This window comes from Carassius carassius, chromosome 30, assembly GCF_963082965.1.
Source record: "Carassius carassius chromosome 30, fCarCar2.1, whole genome shotgun sequence".
Lineage (NCBI taxonomy): Eukaryota > Metazoa > Chordata > Actinopteri > Cypriniformes > Cyprinidae > Carassius > Carassius carassius.
Window position 1 is genome coordinate 9,704,374 of NC_081784.1, and position 17,574 is coordinate 9,721,947.

Here is a 17,574-nt window from a genome sequence, read left to right on the forward strand (position 1 = left end):
GTGCAGCTCTAGCGCCTTTGTGTGGAGGAGTGCGGCGCTGCTGTTTAAACACACACACAGGGGAGCCAGGCAGCTAACCATGGTGAATGTAAAGAAACGGAAAGGTCGGGTCGTGATTGACTCTGACTCGGAGGATAGTGCAAGCGATGATAATTTGGATCAGGTAGGAATATCATTCATGTGAACGTGATCCAAAAACATCGCTGTTTACCGATCTCTGAGACGCTAAGGTGTCAGAACTGTATGTGTGTGTTGAAGTCCCATGCTAAGTGATGTGGAAAAGCTAGCTGGCTAGCAGGGGCCTGTACTGTGGCGTCGTGTTGTTTCTGAGACAACTACACCTGAATTTTACATATGTGACGTGCTTTTCATTGTCGCCTGTAGCACGCGGGTAATTCGGCTTTACAAAAGTAGCCGCGTGCGTTTAGAACCTTTTCTGCTTCTTGACGTCACGGCACCGCGGCTAAACTTCTATTTCGGTTGTAGCTGTAGAAATATCACGAGAGACTAGAGCGGACTGAAGGCTCTAAAACACTTCCCAGAAGGCAGCTTTTTAATTGGGCAGTTAAAGTCACATGATAGGTTTTGTCAAAAGAGATCAAACCAGATGTTTTAGAATGTGCTACAAACAGCTAATGGCAATTTGGCCTTGTTTTTTTTGCTGCTTTTTCTTTAATATTTTAAACATTCAATTAGACAAAGGATAAATAATACATTGATTTGTGCCATTTCAATCAAAACTAAAATGTTTTTATGTAGGCATGCCGGTATCAGGGTTGAGAGTTTTACAGTTCATTTCGTCATTAGAAGCATTTATTTTTGGTATTTATTTATTTATTTTTACAAATACTCTGTTTTGAAGTAATGATCAAGCAAGTAACATACTGTAATGGAAAATTTCAGTTGCTCTGTGACTGGAGTTTTCAATCTTTTAGACATGGAACACAAAATACAATCATGCGTGTTGTGAGGAACCCCATCCTAAAATTTAAAAGTCATCTATATTCTTTCTTGTATAAAGACCCAATTTATTCTGTGAAAATAAATAAATAAATAAATGTCTAAAATATTATTTGGAAAATATTTGGTTTCTATTCATTTACGTCATTGCATTTTCTACTACCTATAGTACTGAACTGTTTATTTTTGTCTGTTTATTTATTTGATAGCATTTTATTCACTTTTTTCATTTATTGGTATCTAATTTATTTTAGTTCTAAATCTAATTGTTATTCTATATTTTAAATTTAGTTATTTAGCTTTTTTTATAGAATAATTTGTTTATTTTCATTCTGTTATGTATTTAGTGTTAGGTTTTATGCAGTTTTTCATTAAAACGTTAGCCTAGCATTCCCTTTCCTTTTCCTTTTGAAACCCCTGCTCTATTGTGAAAACGTTAATTTGAACCATGATACGCCCCCTATAGGCAGCACTCCCTAGTGAACATCTCAACAACCTGTGCACTTCATTTTAATTTCACTGGTGTTGTTGACAAATTACAGCGCTAGCCAGCTAGCAGCCAAACAGATCAACACAAACACTAACAGCAGTGTGATAACTGACATCTATACAGAAACGCAAGTGTTTTTGGAGTCACATGAATATGATATGCTGAGAAGAATGCTAACAGATCAAATAAGTACCATTGCCCTCAATCAGAGATCATAATTGAACTAAAAACCCCATTCTCAGTGGAGTTTGACATCTGTCTGTACATTAGTCCCTATTTAGCCATATAGTTGTTGTCAGAGCATTGACAGTGTTGTGTTATGTGTTTTAGTACTTTAGGATAAAATATAAGCAGACACCCTGACAGGCACACTCACAGATCACTATTGAGGTTCATTAAAAAGATAGGACAACTGCTTTTGTTCTTCATGTTCTTCAATACAGGTGTAGAGTATTGTTTTTGCCACCACACCTGCCCTGCAAGCATTAAACATTAAGCAGCATTTTGTGATCATGACATCTTGTTGTTGTTATTTTTTAATGAACAACAAGAGGGCATTCCTCAAGTACAAAGAATCTAACTTTGTGCTTGAGAAAAAGTGTAACTGTAAATCTTCTTCTGCTTTTTGCAGGAACTGCTGTCTCTTGCCAAGAGAAAGCGTGTGGATTCTGATGAACAGGAAGAGCCTGTTAGTAAACCTGCCGCCTCAACAGACTCAGAGACATCAGACAGCGATGATGAGGTATAAAGCTTTTCTATTATTAAATGTTGGTGCTGCCTTTTTGGATGTTCTCAGTGCAATTAGACATTTTGGATATTTAATACATTTGCTTGAACTGTCTTAAAATATCAGTCAGAAAGTTCAGAGTTGGGCAAACACATTTTTTCGTATTCTTCTCAACTGGCCTGTCTTATCTGATGTAATTTCATCACATAGGGCTGCAACAAACTATTATTTTGATAATCGATTAATTTAACAATTATTAGAATGGATAATCGACTACTCATCTATTATTTCACTGATTAATCATTAGACATTGATTGTTTATTCAGCATTTGCAATTAGCTAAAATATTTAGTTGTACATAATCTAACAAATAAATGATGGTGTTCACGTCAGCTTTTGAAAGTCATATTATGTGATTACAATTATACAATTAATTACTACAAAGAAATGTTTGGAAAACAAAAATTGATGACAGGGAAACTTTCTTATTCACCATTTAATTAGCTATATGAAAAAGTAACTGAATGACACATCTTTAACAGAATGTAAGAAGCAATATTTGAGAAAAGATCATACTAATATAACAGCAGCAGACCTGTAGCAGAATTAACTTTACCCAGCAGTAATGTAATTTCTGATTCTTGTAAAACTTTCTTATTGCCATCACAGTTTTGCTGCATTAGTTACTGTAAGTAAACTTGATTTCCCTGAAGACTGATAGTATTTAGGAAGCGTTCTAAATCATTAAATAAGCACCTTATCATCAGTGTCTGAAATTTCATACTGTCTGAATAGATACTGCATTTGACCAACCGTTAAAAAGTATGTTCTATATAGTATCTGTATGCTGTTTTTTTGCATGCTATAATATATATTAGCGAAGTATAGAATTTAAGTGGTGCCAGCTTGTTGCCTATATGTTCCTGCTCATATTTTGAGTGGCTCATAGTATGTTATCCCAAATAAAATAATGCTATACCAATAACCAGATAGTTTTGGAACTGAATTAAGCTGAATCATGCTAGTCTGTAGGGATGCACGATCATGATTTTTCATGGCCGAATCCGATACTGATTTTTTACAAGCAAACTGGCCGATACCGATTTCCGATTTGTTTTCTTTTTTTTTATTTATCTTTAAGCAACAGACAAGAAAGAAGGAAAGAGAGCATAAACAAGATTTTTATTTGGTATTTAATAGGCCAAGCTGGCTTTTGTCTATTGAAAACAATAACCGTAACCATCTGAAATTAACGGCAGTAACTGCACAGTAAGTAGCCTACATCCAATACAAACATAGATGTTACAGACATCAGCATTTAGCTTTTGTTTTTGAATTGGGTTGAAACTACAGAGAACTGACCTTAAATTAAAAGTTTAACTGTAACCATGTGAAATTAAAGTCAATAACTGCATAGTTCTACAATCCAAACACCACAATCAACACACATTCAATAAGAGGTTTCTTAATCAGCATTCAGTATTTGTTTTAGTTTTTAAATTTGGTTTCAAATTTAAAAAAAAAAAGTCTTTACCAGTGAGACTAAATAAAAGTATGCTATATAAATACATTATTCCAAAATGTTAAAATAAAATAATGGCTGTCTTTATAGCCAATGAAAAATAAATAACTTATTGTCTCAAGTAAAAAAATATAGATGTGAATCATTACCCTAATTTTTTTTTAATGTGTGTGCTACAACAGGTGATTTTTAAAATCAAATTAAGTCTATGTAATTTTAAAGAAAAATAAAAATAATCATCCTAATGCATAACTGACGTTTACTTCTTTTTTTTCAAACGTGTATGCAAGTTCTAATTTACAAAAAAAATCCACCGAAATTACCAGGAACTTTTTTTCCCAGGAACTTTTTTCCCCCCAGACCTGTTGCTTTCTGCGTTTCCACCGCGGTGTAAAGTACCGAGAAGATTAGGCAAATAGACTGGTGACGTAGCTCTGCGCGCGTTTCTCAATACAAAGTACTTTGATTTTGGACATGCATTTTTGGTAGTGCGGACTTTGTGCATTCGACTCGGGAGTGTGATGTCCGCGACGACGCAAATCTAGTAAATCTGCAAACAGCAGCATATACTTGATAACTTCAGTCAGCTGACCATGGCTACTATTTTCCTCTCTGTATATTTACAATAAAACGAAATAGGATATCAAATACCACTGCCTCCTTTCATTTTCATTTCAGCATAATAACAGCTGCAGAAATGTACTTAGTTCAGGGATATACAGCCATTACAATGAAACGAAATATTATATAGATTTGCCTTTTTTATTTTCATTTTAACATATAGATCAATTGAATACAGACCAAAGATAACCTGTTAGATTTACCCAAAACGAATTATATTTTATGTTTAACCACTAAAGAGACATCAGAACCAGTGGCACATATCAGAAGGTCTAGCCGAGGTGAGGCTGCTTCTCGGCGGATCGATGAGGACTGAGCTCCCGCTGATCGCGTGGAGTTCACCGTCTCTGAGATCGGCGAAACACATTTTTAAATAGGTGCTGTCTTTATAAATAAACCACAGATTTAAGTTTTAAACAACTACATTCTCGCCTGAAATACTTTTAAAATTACATTTCATGACACAATAAAACAGTAATATTTTGAACATGATCCGAATAAATGGTGGTTGAACTCAATGCTGCGTGAACTCAACTCGCTTTGGCTACTGCAATTTTCCTCTCAGTATATTTACAATAAAACGAAATAGGATATCAAATACCACTGCCTCCTTTCGTTTTCATTTAAACATAATAACAGCTGCATAAATGTACTTAGTTCAGGGATATACAGCCATTACAATGAAACGAAATATTATATAGATTTGCCTTTTTTTATTTTCATTTTAACATATAGATAAATTGAATACAGACCAAAGAAAACCTGTTAGATTTACCCCGCAGCTGAATTATATTTAATGTTTAACCACTAAAGAGACATCAGAGCCAGCAGCACATATCAGAAGGTCTAGCCGAGGAGAGGCTGCTTCTCGGCGGATCGATGAGGACTGAGCTCCCGCTGATCGCGTGGAGTTCACCGTCTCTGAGATCGGCGAAACACATTTTTAAATAGGCGCTGTCTTTATAAATAAACCACATATTTGAGTTTTAAACAACTACATTCTCGCCAGAAATACTTTTAAAATTACATTTCATGACACAATAACAGTAATATTTTGAAAATGTTGATCCGAATAAATGGTGGTTGAACTCAACCAATGCTGCGTGAACTCAACCAATCAGGATGTTTAGCGGCCAAGTCCCGCCCCCGAAAGTTCAGGAACTTTAAAAAAGTACCACCTCGCCAGCAGGGACTTTCTGAGGGGCATTTTTTTACCCGGAACTTTATTTAGTTCCTGGTTCCTGCGGTGGATTATTTGTGCGCCAGTACAACAACGGCTGATCGCTTCCTGCTATCTGTGCCTCAGACATGAAACTCTGCACTTCCAGTGCTGAACGGCTGCCCGTGTCCTGCGCACAGATTTCGAAATACTTACACACGAATGACATAGCGAACGATTACAATGTAGTCTGTGCACGCGGGCCCACTTCCGGAAAAACCGGCCGAAAAAATACCAAAAACCGGCCGATTGCCGATCGCGTATTTTAAGCAAAAACGGGCCATTTCCGATTTATGGCCGGTCAACCGGTGCATCCCTACTAGTCTGGTAGTTAATGTAGAAATGTTATAAATGTTACAGCAATAATAGAAAATTATACTTTGCGACGGTTTTAAAAAACGTGTTACAATTGAGATATGTCAGTGTGCTCTGGACGGTTAATTTGTTTCACAACCTGAAGCTTGCTATTTTAATTTTTTTCACTGAAGGCTATGTCATGTATAAGCCAGTATAATGAGAGTGCAAATCTCACTTTTTTCTGAACTGAAAGTGAAATATAGGAGTATGCTTTATGGTTGCAAAAAAAAATTAGGTTTTAGTTTATTTAAATAGTAGTTTCTTTACAAATAAAGCAGGTAAAGTGTAGTTTAGGTCTTGATCATTTCAGTGGCAGAACATACAGTGGCTCCTAGAAATCCAACAATACTGAATGCATTCAATCAGCTGTAGTCTTGTGTCTGACTGTTGGAGTGAAGTGTATGCTTTTGCTTATTTGAAATACTTTTATCATGGCTCTGAAAGAAATCCTCAGTGTCCGTGTGAAAAGGTGCCAGTATATTAAATGATATGATATGCTCTGTTGATCTGTTAGTGGACTGTTGGAGGCACTAAAACCAAAAAGAAAGGGAAGCCTAGTAAAGGGCCCGAAAAGAAGAATGCAGTCAAGAAAAGAAAGGGCAAGGCGGCTTCTTCCGGCAGCTCAAATGGAGACAGTTCAGGAGAGAGTTCGGCTCCAGAGGAGGGTAAGGCAGCATTTGGATTTTGTAATGTTTTACAGCACTGGAACAGGAACAGAAAAGTTGTTTCTCCCTGATTTACGTTTTTAAGGTGAGGTGTCGGACTCTGACAGTAACAGCTCATCCTCCAGCTCAGATTCTGACTCGTCATCGGAGGATGAGGTTTTCCGGGACGGTTATGGAGACGATTTAATGGGGGATGAGGAGGACAGGGCCCGTTTGGAGCAGATGACAGAAAAAGAACGAGAACAGGAGCTGTTTAACCGTATAGAGAAGAGAGAAGTCCTCAAGAGGAGGTGAGAACAATTTCAGAGCTCATATCTGAGCAACTAAGGTCTGAATTTGTCTTACCATTTTCGAACTTGCTAAAAAAGGCAGAACTGCGAAATTAGTCTAAATGACATGGTCTTTTAGGAAAGGGTTATCACAAAATTAAAACTGCTAAATTATTGCAATATTCACAATGTTGTATTCGGTGTTATTTTATTATTTATTTACTATTATTAAATAGTATTTGTTATTTTTTGAATTAGCTTTTTTTTCTACATTGGTTTTAGTAGTTGTTATCTGTGTTCTTTTTTTATATAGCTGAAAATAATTTTTAATAGTGTTTTTTACAATAACAACGCTGGTTGTATTGTGCAGAAATCATTTCAATCTAGCTATGATTGAGGACAGAAATAAAATAAAAAATTGTAAATATACAATGCTTATCAATTAGTGACCATTGCATTTCTCCCAATAAGGTTTGAAATCAAGCAAAAACTGAAGACTGCTAAGAAAAAGGAAAAGGAAGAAAAGAAGAAGAAACAGGAGGAGGAGCAGGAGAAGCGAAAACTGTCTCAGGTCCCTGACACTCAGGTGGTAAGTAAACTGTGTGGCCAACAAGTCCTTAAAATATAAATGCAAATATGGTCTGACCCTTGTTTTCTCTGTCTGTTCATGCAGGTCATGTCCCATAACAAAGAGAGACGGATCAAGAGAGATGAGAAGCTGGACAAGAAGTCACAGGCCATGGAAGAGCTGAAAGCAGAAAGAGAGAAGAGGAAAAACAGAACTGGTAAGTTTTTAATTACTTTGTTGTTAATTAAAACAATATTGAATAACAAACTGGAAATGAAAATAAGCATGTATGATAACTGGATGACACTCACATGCAACATGATGCAACTACAATTTGGTATTCTAATGTTTGAAACATTTCTTGGGCATAGTTCCTTCTCTTTCAGCGTTCTACACAAAAAAAAACAGTAAGCAGATTAAAGTGTAATGTGCAAAAAATTTGTATTCCATAGAGAGCGTTTCCACTGTCTGATTTATAACCTTTGACCTTTCAGCTGAGCTCCTTGCCAAAAGGCAACCACTGAAGACAAGTGAGGTCTACTCAGATGATGAAGAGGAGGAGGAAGATGACGATGACAAGTCTTCAGTAAAGAGTGACCGCAGCTCAAGGTCATCATCTTTTGATGAAGAGGAGGAGTAAGTATTAGATGACACATTAATCTTCTTCGTATTAAGCAGCAAATTGGATAGCTAAACTTGTTGCATTATCAGTTTAAAAAATGAAAAAATAATTTAATGGTAATTTTAAAAAATGCTTATAGAGATATACACCTACCATTCAATACTAATGTTTTCAAACAGTAATATTGTGAAATGTTATTATAATTTAAAATGCAATTTATTCCTGTGATAGCAAAGTTACAATTTTATGTTATATAAATATTTATTTTTTAAAACCATGAGGCATTTTTTTCAGGTTAGAGCAGCTTTTATTTGAAAGTCTTATTTAGCATTAAAAATATAGTTTAATGCATCAACAAGATTTGTATTTCTTTAAAAAGAAAACGGACACCAAACTTTTTGGTAGTGTATGTGTGTATATATATTATGTAAATTTATTTGTTTTTATACATATAGATTTTAAGCTTACAGATTCTTTAGGAAAATTTCAGATTCCAGAATGTTAGAAAAATATTTATGACAGGTCTGTCCTTCTGTAACAAGCATGTTCATCAAGTATTTATCCGTATTTCAGGAAAGAAGAGGCTCCGCCCAAGTCCCAGCCAGTGTCATTACCAGATGAACTGAATCGGATCCGGCTGTCCCGGCACAAGCTAGAGCGATGGTGTCACATGCCATTCTTTGCTAAAACTGTTACCGGTTGTTTTGTAAGAATTGGGATTGGAAACAGTAGCAGCAAGCCTGTGTATCGGGTCAGTGAAACATTTCTCATCTTTTTCATGTTATAAACGTCTTTCAGCAATTGCAAACTGAACGCACACATTTTAAAATATAAGATGCAATATACTGAGTTATAGATGGACAATTTCTGAAATTAAATCCTGCAGGTGGCTGAAATCATTGATGTGGTCGAGACAGCTAAAGTTTATCAATTGGGGTCCACACGGACAAATAAAGGCCTTCAGCTCCGGTACATTTGCATAGGAAAGCTGATTATATATGTATTTATTTCTTTGGGTTTCTTCCACCAATTATGTAATGTGTCATGTTTTCAGACATGGAAATGACACACGAGTCTTCAGACTTGAGTTTGTGTCCAATCAGGAGTTCACTGAAAACGAATTCATGAAATGGAAAGAGGCAGTAAGTGTTTTTTTTTTTTTTTCATTTTTATTTATTTATTTTATTTTTTTAATTTTAGTTGCATTTTAGGTTAGTCGTAGAACTGCAGTCAACCTGTACCATTATAGGATGTGGATGATCTCTAGTAACCTTGTTGCTGCCACATAGATGATATCAGCAGGAATGCAGTTTCCTACTCTGGATGAGATCAGCAAAAAAGAGCAGTCCATCAAGGAGGCGGTCAACTACAAATTCAATGACAAAGACATTGAGGATGTACGTCTCTTTGATGTCATTTCCTATTGTCTTCAATACAGGATATTCTGATTGTTGTTAGTTTTATCGGTGTATAATAATATGGGTATTTATTTTTTATTAATACAGATTGTCAAAGAAAAAGACCGATTCCGAAAGGCTCCACCAAACTATGCCATGAAGAAAACGCAACTTTTCAAAGAGAAGGTTGTAATTTTTCAGATATATCACAAGTAGATGTGCCCTTGGTTGGTGTATGATTCTGTCTAGGTGCATACTTGTCTTGGCCTAGTCGTGGGAAGTCGTGGCCTAGTGATTATAGAGTAGTGTTGGGCGATATGGTCATTTTTCAAATCTTCATATCGTCAGCCCGTGAGATCGACGCTACACAATATTATCGAGCATGGATGGAGCAAGAGAGAGACTCTTTGTTCTTGTCATAGCATAACTATTTGGTGTTTTAAACCGCGCAGGTGCGCGAGAGAGAGCCTATGGAGTCACCAATAATCAAAAAAAATTACTTTCAAACATACTGACTGATTTAACTAACGTTAAATATAAAAATACTATTTAAAACCGCTAGTTCATACATAGTCGGACGCAACTGTCATATCGCACGTCCGCTTCTGCGCAGGGAAGTTATCAGTCGAAATGTTCTGCAAAATCAGTCAACGGTGAAAATCAATAGCAGATTTCATTTAAAGTCCAACAGTTAAACACTAATATTGGGCATAAACATAAATTTTAAATTTAAATTTAAAGTATTTAAAACAGGTAAGTTGATATATTTGTAGTAAAGTTGAATTGAACTGATGCATCAGTCATACAGCGCTCCGGACCGCGCGCCTCATGACGAGTCTGACGCACCGTCACAGAAACAAGAATGAGATGCATTCTAAAATAACTGTGGCATTAAACTCAGTGAGGGCTCGTTTAATATATTGCACATACAGTATATAGGCCGTTTAGATTACTTGTTAAAGTGCAATGAAATACCTTATATCTGCAGACAATGTACGTCTGTTTGTGGATGGAGACTTCGTAACGGCCAACACTATGTATTTTGCATACATCACATTATAGTGCGGTGTGCATGAAAATAATAACAAGGCGGCAGATTGAACTTATTATCCATAGTGGTTCTCACGTAGTCCTTCTACGTCATCACCACATAGTGTGTTTTATAAGTTAAGTGATCAGTCTTTAAGAAAAGGACTACGTGAGAACCACTATGGATGATAAATTCGCTCTGCCGCCTTGTTAATTATTTTGTCTTTACTTTATTTGTGACACCAAGAAAGAGTTAATCTCTCATGTATAAGAAGAGCGCGTTGCCGTATACCAGCCATTAAATGTGTGGGACACCAACTCATCGTTTTCTGTCTCTTTCATTTCATGGATTTAACGAATTATCCGAGTCAAAGCGTTACAACTTCACCGACTACATGCTCTAATCCTCCTGCGCGTGCGAGGTGTGTGTGTGAAATCAGGGCAGTGAAATTACGTGAAATAGCTGGGCAGTTTAAAAGCCGAATTATAATAAGCAGCCTAATAAAAATACAAATAATAGTTATTATTATTATAATCTAATACATTAATAGGAAAATGAGCCTAATATCGTCTTGATTATCGACAGAGAATTCTGCATATGTAGATATCTCTGACGATCGTCGATACACGATACTATCGTCTATCGGCACAACCCTATTAGAGAGTTTGACTCCTAACCCTAGGGTTGTGGGTTCGAGTCTCGGGCTGGCAATACCACGACTTAGGTGCCCTTGAGCAAAGCACTGAACCCCCAATTGCTCCCTGGTGCCGCAGCATAAATGGCTCATAACTTCTCTGTGTGTGTGTTCACGGGTTTGTGTGTCTTCACTGCTCTGTGTGTGTGCACTTTGGATGGGTTGGGGGGCACGAATTCTGAGTATGGGTCACCATACTTGGCTGAATGTCACTTCACTGGTGATCCCATGCTAATCTTGCATATCTTGTGTACAGGCCATGGCTGAGGAGAGTGGTGATGGAGAGAAGGTGAAAGTACTGCAAGATCAGTTGAATGAGCTGGAGGAGAGGGCAGAAGCGCTTGACCGACAGAGAACCAAAAATATCTCTGCCATCAGGTCAGAAACACAATACACTACTACGATTATTTATGAATTCATTTTAAAATGTAAATAAATTTTTTGATGAAAAGCTGAATTCAGGGTGTCCGCATGCAAGTTTTCGGATCAATTTTCGCAAAAGATCGCAAATTTTCATTGCAATGCGCAATCAGTCAAAGAAAGGCCTTGCGTTTTCATCATGACCGATTTACAAGAGCTCCGAAAGCAGAACGAATCCGTGCTACTAGTTCGGGCTGCGCAGACCGTTTATCTGCTTGAGCCGGAGCCGCGCGCTGATCTCGATCACACGACACCGTTATACACAGCGCTGGGAGATACAGTGAAGAAAGCAGTCAAAATTCCCCACAGAATCAATAACCTCTGTGAAATCTTGTGAGAAGCATTCAAATTCAGTGAAGAATTCTGTTAAAGCTGATATCAGAACAAACGCCACTGATGTGGAAACTAGGAAAAACATTGTTCAGTAAACACAAAATCTCCACCATTGACCATGGATTTAACAGTAAAGCTACAGGGACAACTTGTGGCAGAAATGGTCTAATGTTTTCTAGTGAAATTTTGTGAAAATATATTGTTTTGCTGCTGTTCAAAGTATTTTCTGAATTATGGAGTGACAAAAAGAGATACACAGAATTCCCTCTGTAAAAACATTTGACTTAGCCTGGTTAAAACCAGACCCTTTTCAGTTGAAACTGAGTTAGGGTCTGGCAAAGCCTATTAGACGTCTTGTTTCTAAAGGGGCGTCACAGACATACCTCGTTCAAATGCCTCTGGGCGCAATTGGATAGACCTAAAACCAATCAGAGCGATGAAGGAGATGACGTATGCAGAGCGAATCCAGTCGGTAAGACAGCGATAACATCTTTTTTTAGATATGAAGGCTTCAAGTGTTGTTCTTTGCTCGGGTTTTAACGCAAAGTTAAAGTTTAAATCACTTAAAACAGACGCGATAGCAGTTTCGAACGAGTGTTCCTCTGCAGCATCCATCTTTGTAATGTACAAAATCTGCTTTACCGTCGCTGCGCTGTCGTCATCGTGTAAACCCCGCCTCAACGTTTCTGATTGGTGCCGCGATTTCGGCGGCACAGAAACGAGCTAGATAGTCCTCTTTCTCCAGACTATTCTGTAGAGAGAATTGAAATTCGCCGGAAGTAGTCTGGGTTTTCCCAGGCTACATTTGACTCTTAATATGTCAAAAAAATGAAACAAGAGTTTTGAAATTTACTTCATCCAGTGTTCAGATTTTTGTACTAGAAATGTATGCAAATTAGTGCATATTTCATTAAATAATGCCTCATTTGCATATTTAATCATAACATTTTAGAAAACTTTAGAAATACAAAAAAAAGTAGCAATTATCAATGTAATCAATCAACTTAGTAAGGGGATAACTTTTAGTATGTTTTTTTTTTTCTTTTTTCCCTATTCACTTGCAGTGTCTCGCCTTAATCTGAAGGTTTAGCATGGCTCTGATAAAGCCAAACATAAATTATAGGGTTCTTGTTTAAATTATTTTATTGTATGTTTAATCGTATCCTGAGTACCACCAATAGTGAGCCACAGCTGGAGAACCAATGATCTAACTTTGACAAAACAGTCCTGACATATCTATCACTGTCAAATGTAGCCCAACACTTGGCTCGTGTTTTACTTTAGGTTAATATTGCTATATTTATAGGCTAAGGTTGTCTAATAAAGCAATAAGCCCTGCAAAGCTTTGTCCTAAACTATACTTCACGGCCACCTCTTTTTTTAGATTGCTCACACATCAGATTTACTGACTAATGATCTATGAAGATGTCTCCTTCCTCTTCTGTCTTTATTTCTATTCTTATCTCTGTGAGCAGTTTTTGAGTCCAGTGTTGATGTTATTTAGTTATTTATTAAGTTATAATGACTTCGTTACATTGTGATTAAATATTATATTCCATTTGGAAAGATATTTAATTTATGCCACTACAGTTGCAGCTTGAAGTCGCGCTGGTATTAAAAAATATTTTGAAGGTATTAAAAAGGTAGTAAAAGGTATTAAATTCAACTTAAGAAGTTCTGTACATACCCTGGAATTTTTAAGCAGCCATTACTCCAGTCTTTAGTGCCACATGATCATTCAGAAAGCATTCTAATGTGATGTGCATTTGGTGCTCAAGAAATATTTATTATTATTATCAATGTTGAAATCAATTAATATTAGTATTAACTGTCTTAAATTAAATCTAATTGATCCCAAACCTCTTACTTCTTCATAATAATTTTTTTTCTTTCCTTTTCAGTTATATCAACCAGAGAAATCGGAGTTGGAACATTGTGGAGTCTGAGAAGGCATTAGTGGTAGGTGTTCCTGTTACCTTTGGAGCTGTTACTCTCCCAAAGAGCATTCTGGAATCTGAAATGTGATGGTTGTGTTTCAGGCAGAGGGTCAGAACGCAAAGAACCAGCAGATGGATCCGTTCACCAGACGGCAATGCAAACCGACTATGGTGTCCAATGTGAGGAATCTTTGTCTCAGCTCTATTGTTCTCCTTTGCTTTTAAGTGCTTCATTTTTTGGGTGGGGTACTTCTAAAACACTTAATTTTCTCTCTTGTTTTCTTAGGCTAGAGATCCCTCAGTCCACGCCGCTATTTTGGCTCATCTCAATCAGAAATACGGTTCAGGCTCAGGCCAAGACAACAGCCAGCAGGCTAATAAACAGGTAACGCACAGACACCCACAGCAACATGAGTCTGTTCTGACCTAGAATTCACTTGATTCATTTGTTATTATGCAGGGCCAGGCTAGCCAGAAAGACAAAGATGTTAACAAGCCAACCAGTGACCTCTCAGAGGACCTTTTTAAAGTCCATGACTTTGATGTCAAAATTGACCTTCAGGTTCCAAATGCTGGTAAGTTTGTCACAGATCTAATAGCTATATTTGAATTAGCTTGATGTGCAGCAGGAAAGCACAATAAAGCAGTGCAGAAATTAGAAATGAGTACTTTTGTTCAGCAAGGACACATTGAATTGATCAAAAGTGACAGTACATTTCTATTTCTAATAAGTACATTTCTATTTCTAATGAAGGCTGTTCTTTTTAGAGATCAACGGATATGGGTTTTTCTATATCCGATGCCGATGTTTAGAGGTCAGGGTCGGCCGATATGTGCTGCCGATTTTTAGGGCCGATATCTTGAAGTTTTCCCCTTTATTTGCATGCTAAAATGTCAAACTAATAATAAGTGGATGCACAACATTTCTAAACTGATCATCATTTATTGAGCACTGACTTGAACCATCTCTCGAATCTTAATTTTGTGCACTGCATGGTATTAAAATAAAAAATGTATCCAAAGTTAACCAAACAAATCAATAAACTGATCAAGTATTAAATATATAAAACAGGTAATATATATAAATATGTCAATCATTTACATAAAAGTTTAAGAGCATTTATCAAGCAGAACTTTTCAAGTTTGTTGGAACATAAATGTAAACTTAAATATACATTTAAATAAAATAAATATAAAAATCTATTAAACTGAAAAATACAAAAAATTAATCATATAAAAAATAAATAATAGTAGTGCTGCAAACACACCAGCAACCAGCAACATTTGTGTTTGGTATAAATGATAGAGAACATCTAAAATGCATTATAATTTCAAACTTAAGTCAACCAAACATATAAAAGGTTACACTGGTCAGTTTAAATAGACCGTAGTATACCGGTCCACCCTGCTGTAATGCCAAGGACGTTTTTTTCCAAGTGGCTTTTGCACATAATAATAATAATACCGCTGCAGACGCATTTTGCAGCATTAAGGTTATTAATTGATCGTTAATTTAAACGACGATATATCATTGAAATGATCGAATACTGACATCCCTAAATGCAAATGAGTTGGATGGAAACCTGGCTATTGTCTGCATCAAACCATGCTTCTGAACAAATTTCATTCACTGTTCTGGGCAGCTCCAGGACAGCTCTCTCTCCGAGCACGGTGCTGTCTGTGAGCGGGGCGGAGTAACGGAGCCCTCAATCACCTTGCAGTGTTTGTAAGATCTGCCAACTTCTCCACCCCATTTACAGAGTGAAATTCTCTGACTTCCTTTATCTCCCAGGACTGTTGTTGAATCTTCCAAAAGTTTTGGCTTGGGGTCCTTCACATGCGGCAGCAGCACTTTCCACCGCTAAAACAGGGCTGCCCGCCAACGTGCCGGACTTTAAATTGGCGCTACTAAACACGGATATCGGCTGATGCCGATATATTAAAAAATTACAAATATCGGCCGACTGATATATCGGTCGACCTCTAGTTCTTTTGGACTTTCTTTTCATCAAAGAATCTTGATAACAACAAAAAAAGATCACAGTTTCCACAGAAATGTTACGTTTGTTTGAGCATCAAATCAGCATATTAGAATGTTTTCTGTAGGATCATGTGACACTGAAGACTGGAGTAATGATGCTGAAAATTCAGCTTTGCATCGCAAGAGTAAATTACGTTTATATTATATATAAAAAATATTTGAAATAGTAATAATATAGTACACTATTACTGTTTTTAAGAGATTTTTTGCAAAAACATCAAACCCCAAAGTTTAGAACAGTTGTGTACATGATTCTGATCCTGTGATCTGATGACTTAAATTTTACAATTTATTTAAATCATCCACAGAAGCAAAGTCTTTGGCAGTGAGTTCGAATGCATTGCCTGTTAAAGATGGGGCACCCCGCCGATCTCTCAACCTGGAGGACTACAAGAAGAGACGGGGACTCATCTGACCTATGGTTTTTAAATCCTCTCCTGCATGATTGGACTCCTGTGCCGGGGTATACAGCTGCGGCCACCCCTGTGTGTGTGTGTGTGTGTGTGTGTGTGTGTGTGTGTGTGTGAGTGTGTTTGGGAAAGTATGTGAACGTACGCGTGTATGTGTGCGTGTGAGAGAGGGAGAGAGTGTATGATAAAGAGAAAGAATAAGTGCATACCTTTAAGACTGAGCGTGTCTGAGACTGTGAGTGTGTGTATTTCACCTGTTTGTAAGAGGAAATATTGATGAATAATGAAAACTTTCAGGTCTTTCCTGCAAAGGGTCACTTTTTAAGAGATGAAAAGTCCTCTGCGTTATTTACGGCGTCTGCAGACATGAGAACAGAAATGCATTACCTCTGATTCTCCTTTTCGTACCAATGTATCCAGCATATTTTGTCCCTCTCAGACGCTCTCAGAAACTACCCTTTTGTATACAAGCTTGTGAAAGACTCAAAGGACACTATTAAAAAAGACAACTCAAATCTTGGGTTTTTTTTTGAAAGTGGTAATTAGTTGTTAACAATGTGATCGGGTCTGCCTCGCTCCCTTGTTCCTCCAGAAAACGCTCATAAAGTTTTTTAAACAAGCATTTTCTTTTCTTCCCCCGAACCCATTTGTAATGGGTTTCTAGGACAGTCCTGCTTAACTCTGCTTGCTGGTTTAGAGGCTGAGGAGCCGACCAATCAGAGAGGGAGTCTGACAATGACATCACACTCCTTAAATATAAGCGTTTGTTTCATGTAAGACAATGATCAAATAAACATGTCTGCCATGGACAAGAAAACGTTGAGAATTGATGTATCCTTTTTTTTCATATCCCTGTCTCCCTCAGAGCTGATGTAAGTGTTATTGATCATTAATTATTGAAGTCTTTTAGTCCGTTCTCATATCGTTGTGGCATGCCTTGTAAATAAGCGATCTTGAGTGAGTGCGGCTAAATAAAGGAACTGTTTCATAATTAATTTCTTTGTGTATTTATTGTTAAGATGGCTCTTTTAGTTTTAATTTAAATGTTTAAAATGATGTCATTAAGGAACTAACTTGTGTTAGAAAAGGGCTATAATAAAAAAAGACTAATTGGATAGAAAGTGATTTTGAGAATACAGTAAAATATAAATATTTACCAATTCAAATATCCCCAGAGAAAATAAATGTTGTTTAAAATATTTTGATAAGTGAAAGCAAATCCTGAAACATTTTTTTCAATTCTAATATATATATTAGAAGTTTTGAAGATTAAATGTCAAAGTAGTAAAATA

General features: G+C 36.7%; 1 protein-coding gene across 2 annotated transcripts; it reads left to right on the forward strand.

Annotated features, from left to right (window-relative positions):
* The first annotated feature begins 4 nt into the window (after positions 1–4).
* Positions 5–17,099, forward strand: LOC132110545 (RNA polymerase-associated protein RTF1 homolog). 2 transcript variants are annotated; one of them, XM_059517246.1, is made up of 19 exons: positions 5–163; positions 2,082–2,192; positions 6,411–6,561; positions 6,647–6,851; positions 7,302–7,419; positions 7,504–7,615; positions 7,770–7,805; positions 7,893–8,034; positions 8,594–8,771; positions 8,907–8,989; positions 9,075–9,162; positions 9,310–9,417; positions 9,526–9,603; positions 11,398–11,519; positions 13,796–13,853; positions 13,934–14,011; positions 14,118–14,216; positions 14,292–14,406; positions 16,181–17,099. In XM_059517246.1, the coding sequence occupies exons 1-19, from the start codon at positions 80–82 to the stop codon at positions 16,285–16,287; spliced, it is 2,073 nt and encodes a 690-aa protein (XP_059373229.1). In that variant the 5' UTR covers positions 5–79; the 3' UTR covers positions 16,288–17,099. The 2 variants fall into 2 exon arrangements, with proteins under 2 accessions (XP_059373229.1, XP_059373230.1); XM_059517247.1 differs by lacking the exon at positions 7,770–7,805.
* The last annotated feature ends 475 nt before the right edge of the window (positions 17,100–17,574 follow it).

Excerpts from the sequence above, each read along its gene's own strand:
- LOC132110545 (XM_059517246.1), top strand. The coding sequence starts at position 80 with ATGGTGAATGTAAAGAAACGGAAAGGTCGGGTCGTGATTGACTCTGAC. Across the intron at positions 164-2,081 it reads GCGATGATAATTTGGATCAG|GAACTGCTGTCTCTTGCCAA; the intron begins GTAGGAATATCA and ends TGCTTTTTGCAG. Across the intron at positions 9,163-9,309 it reads TCATGAAATGGAAAGAGGCA|ATGATATCAGCAGGAATGCA; the intron begins GTAAGTGTTTTT and ends GCTGCCACATAG.